The sequence below is a fragment of the Tachysurus vachellii genome, chromosome 12 (assembly GCF_030014155.1).
Source record: "Tachysurus vachellii isolate PV-2020 chromosome 12, HZAU_Pvac_v1, whole genome shotgun sequence".
Taxonomy (NCBI): domain Eukaryota; kingdom Metazoa; phylum Chordata; class Actinopteri; order Siluriformes; family Bagridae; genus Tachysurus; species Tachysurus vachellii.
In genome coordinates, this window is record NC_083471.1 from 829,274 (window position 1) to 832,203 (window position 2,930).

General features: G+C 33.4%; 1 protein-coding gene across 1 annotated transcript; it reads right to left on the bottom strand.

The window, feature by feature from the left end:
• Positions 1-1,464: 1,464 nt before the first annotated feature.
• Positions 1,465-2,457, bottom strand: LOC132854837 (trace amine-associated receptor 1-like). Its single transcript, XM_060883467.1, has one exon. The coding sequence runs from the start codon at positions 2,455-2,457 to the stop codon at positions 1,465-1,467; it is 993 nt and encodes a 330-aa protein (XP_060739450.1).
• Between the last annotated feature and the right edge of the window lie 473 nt (positions 2,458-2,930).

The window sequence follows — 2,930 nt, forward strand, 5'->3', positions numbered from 1 at the left end:
TAGATACCATCTTTTGTCATACAGATGGTGGTGCTGTGCCCATTTATGTGTCATTTAATATTTTTACCCTCCGTTACATATGCTGTTTATACACCGCAACTTTAATGCTGTTTTGTACAAAAGTCATTCTGCTATTGTGTACATATGTTTACAGTCCTCTTGTTCAGTAATCTCTATTTCCACAATGCCATTGCAATGAGTTCTCGGGTCGGCACTATATTTTATGTATCTGTCTTGTACAATATTGGATTGGTTGCACTGTCTGTCTGTTTGCACCTGGTTTCATACTATGTACTTTACTTTTTTAGTCCTTAGATCTGTGTTGTTTTTAGTCTCATGTGCCCCCCTGTTATTCTATATAGCAACATGGTCCTGGAGAAATGTTGATTCATTTTAGTATGTAGTTAATAGTATATGCAGCTATATATGGTTGAAATAACAATTAAAGCATGTTTGATGCAGTGTTTATGAAGATTTTATAACGTAGAGAGAAGTACTTCACCGTATCAACCGGCTGGTCAGTGTGAGTTGTTCAACCATACTTTGCATAAACTTATGTACCCTACCTGTGTCAAGAAAAATAAATTATTGGTTATCATGTCTGCCTCAAGTGTTGTTATGCCATATCACTGCTTATCATGCTAGTGTCAAGCTCTTCACTTTCTTGTGTTTGATCAAGAACCACAGTGAAAGCAACAAAGGAGGGTGGCACTACTTTCACCTATGACCTTGGCATCAACAGTGGGTGCCCAGAGTGTACTGTAGGTAAACTGCTGGTGAGTGTCACATGTGTAAGTGTAATTTCTAACAAGTCTAATTCTTAACTCTTAAACCAGTTTTCAGAAAAATAACACATAGCTTTCGAGTTTGTGGTTTCTTTTTGTTTTAACTCACTGCTGCCTGATGAATGATTCTTCAATTTAATTCTTCTACACAATGCTTTATTTGAATAAAATTAGGCCATGCTGCTCTCAATGCCCTGGTTTTCCTTTTTGTACTTTAATGTCATATGCACAATTCAGTCATAATATGAAATTCTGAAAATTTTCATAAAGTAACATACAATTGGAATCATTAATGTAGTACAAATCAATGGAGTGAGACAGTAATTTTACAAACTCATCTGTGCTTTAAAATGCCACATCTGTACAACATTTTAGGTGTGATGATATAAAGATGAGATTTGTCATTGCATCCAAAAGCTTTCATTTCGCAGAAAAGTAATCACAAGCATTGAAAAATGAGTCTCATTGTATGAAAGCTTCTGTATGCCATAAAGGTTACTACAGAAGAGATGTAAAAAAAAAAAAAAAATTAAATCTCCACAAATAGATATTATTATATTCTATTATATACTGTATATAAAAGAGAACAAAAAAATGGTCATGTATGACATAATAGCATAATAACATGTCATATTTAATAGCAATATTTTGGGGTTATACTAAAGATTAGTGACAAAAGTTAATTCAGAAGAACATTGATTAATGCAGAGTCTTTCAGAAAAATTTGTAGAGTTATGATTAATTTAACACACCTCCTGAACCACGGATAAAACAGAGCATAAATAACTGGATTAATGGTGGAATTAAGACAAATCATGATCAACAATTTCTGGATTGTTTCTGACTGTAGTTCAATAACATAACCTATTAAAGTGTAAATAAAATATGGAAGTAAACACACCAGAAATACAGACACTAAAATACTGAGGACTTTAGCTGCTTTTCTCTCAGATTTCATGGAGTATGAGGTGATTTTCTGTGGTTTAGGCTGTGTGTGATTATTAAGCTCTCTGATAGCAGTGGCATGTTTCTTAGCAATCATAAAAACTCGAGTATACAATATGATTATGACAGAAAGTGGAAATATAAATGAATATATGAGATCAAATACAGAAAAAACCTCATTTAGCAAGTAATAACACTCTCCAGGACACAATACAGAATTTTTAAAGCTTCCATTGAAATAATAAAATGATGTGATATACATTAGACACACACACCAGTTACAATAAACCACTAAGCAGATCATCCTCCTAGATATTGAACTCATGTAGAGAAAGGGGTTTGAGAGAGCCAAATATCGATCTACAGCAATCAGAGCAATATTATAGATTGATATGGTCATGAGTACACCACCAATCAACAAAAAAATGATGCAGAAATGTCTCCCAAAAATCCAGCATGACTCAATTGTCCAAATTAACAATGGTGGCATCACTAAAGCTCCAATAAAGAAATCTGACACAGCCAGAGAGAGCAGCAGCATGTTTGTTGGTGTGTGAAGTTGCTTGAAGTGAAGAACAGAGATGATGATGAGAAGATTTCCACACATTGTTAGCAGAACCACAGCAGCTGAACACACGTACAGTAAGATATAAACTGCAGGAGATAGAAATCTTTCTGGACAGGAGAAATGATCACAGCCATCAGACTGATTAAACTCATACAGCATTTCTCTATTGTCTACAGAATTTAAGAAATACCTTATACATTGGATGACATTGTAAAATAGTAAATGTAAAAGATCATATGACTTGAGGCTCAAGCAGTCCTAGTGGTTTTATGATTTAGAAGTGGAGTACGCCCCTGAGTTTGATTGACAGCATAATACACATGATGTCATGCCTCTGTGGAACAAATAGGTCTAGTTGGCAAAAGAAGTAAACCTGTTATTATGCAGATTTGTCTTTCACAAATCTTGAATTAAATATACAGAAACCAGTTTTCCAAAAAGTGAATATAGTTAAATAAGTATTTAACATAAATATTTATTTTCATAAACATATTTATAATGTATTTAAAGAAAGAACTACATATCAGACATACACAATAATTTTGTAAATCTAGACCTCTAAAGAAATTGTAATATTTCAATTTATGTGGATAAAAGTGTAATGATGCAGGAAACAAGTATTGAACATGCCA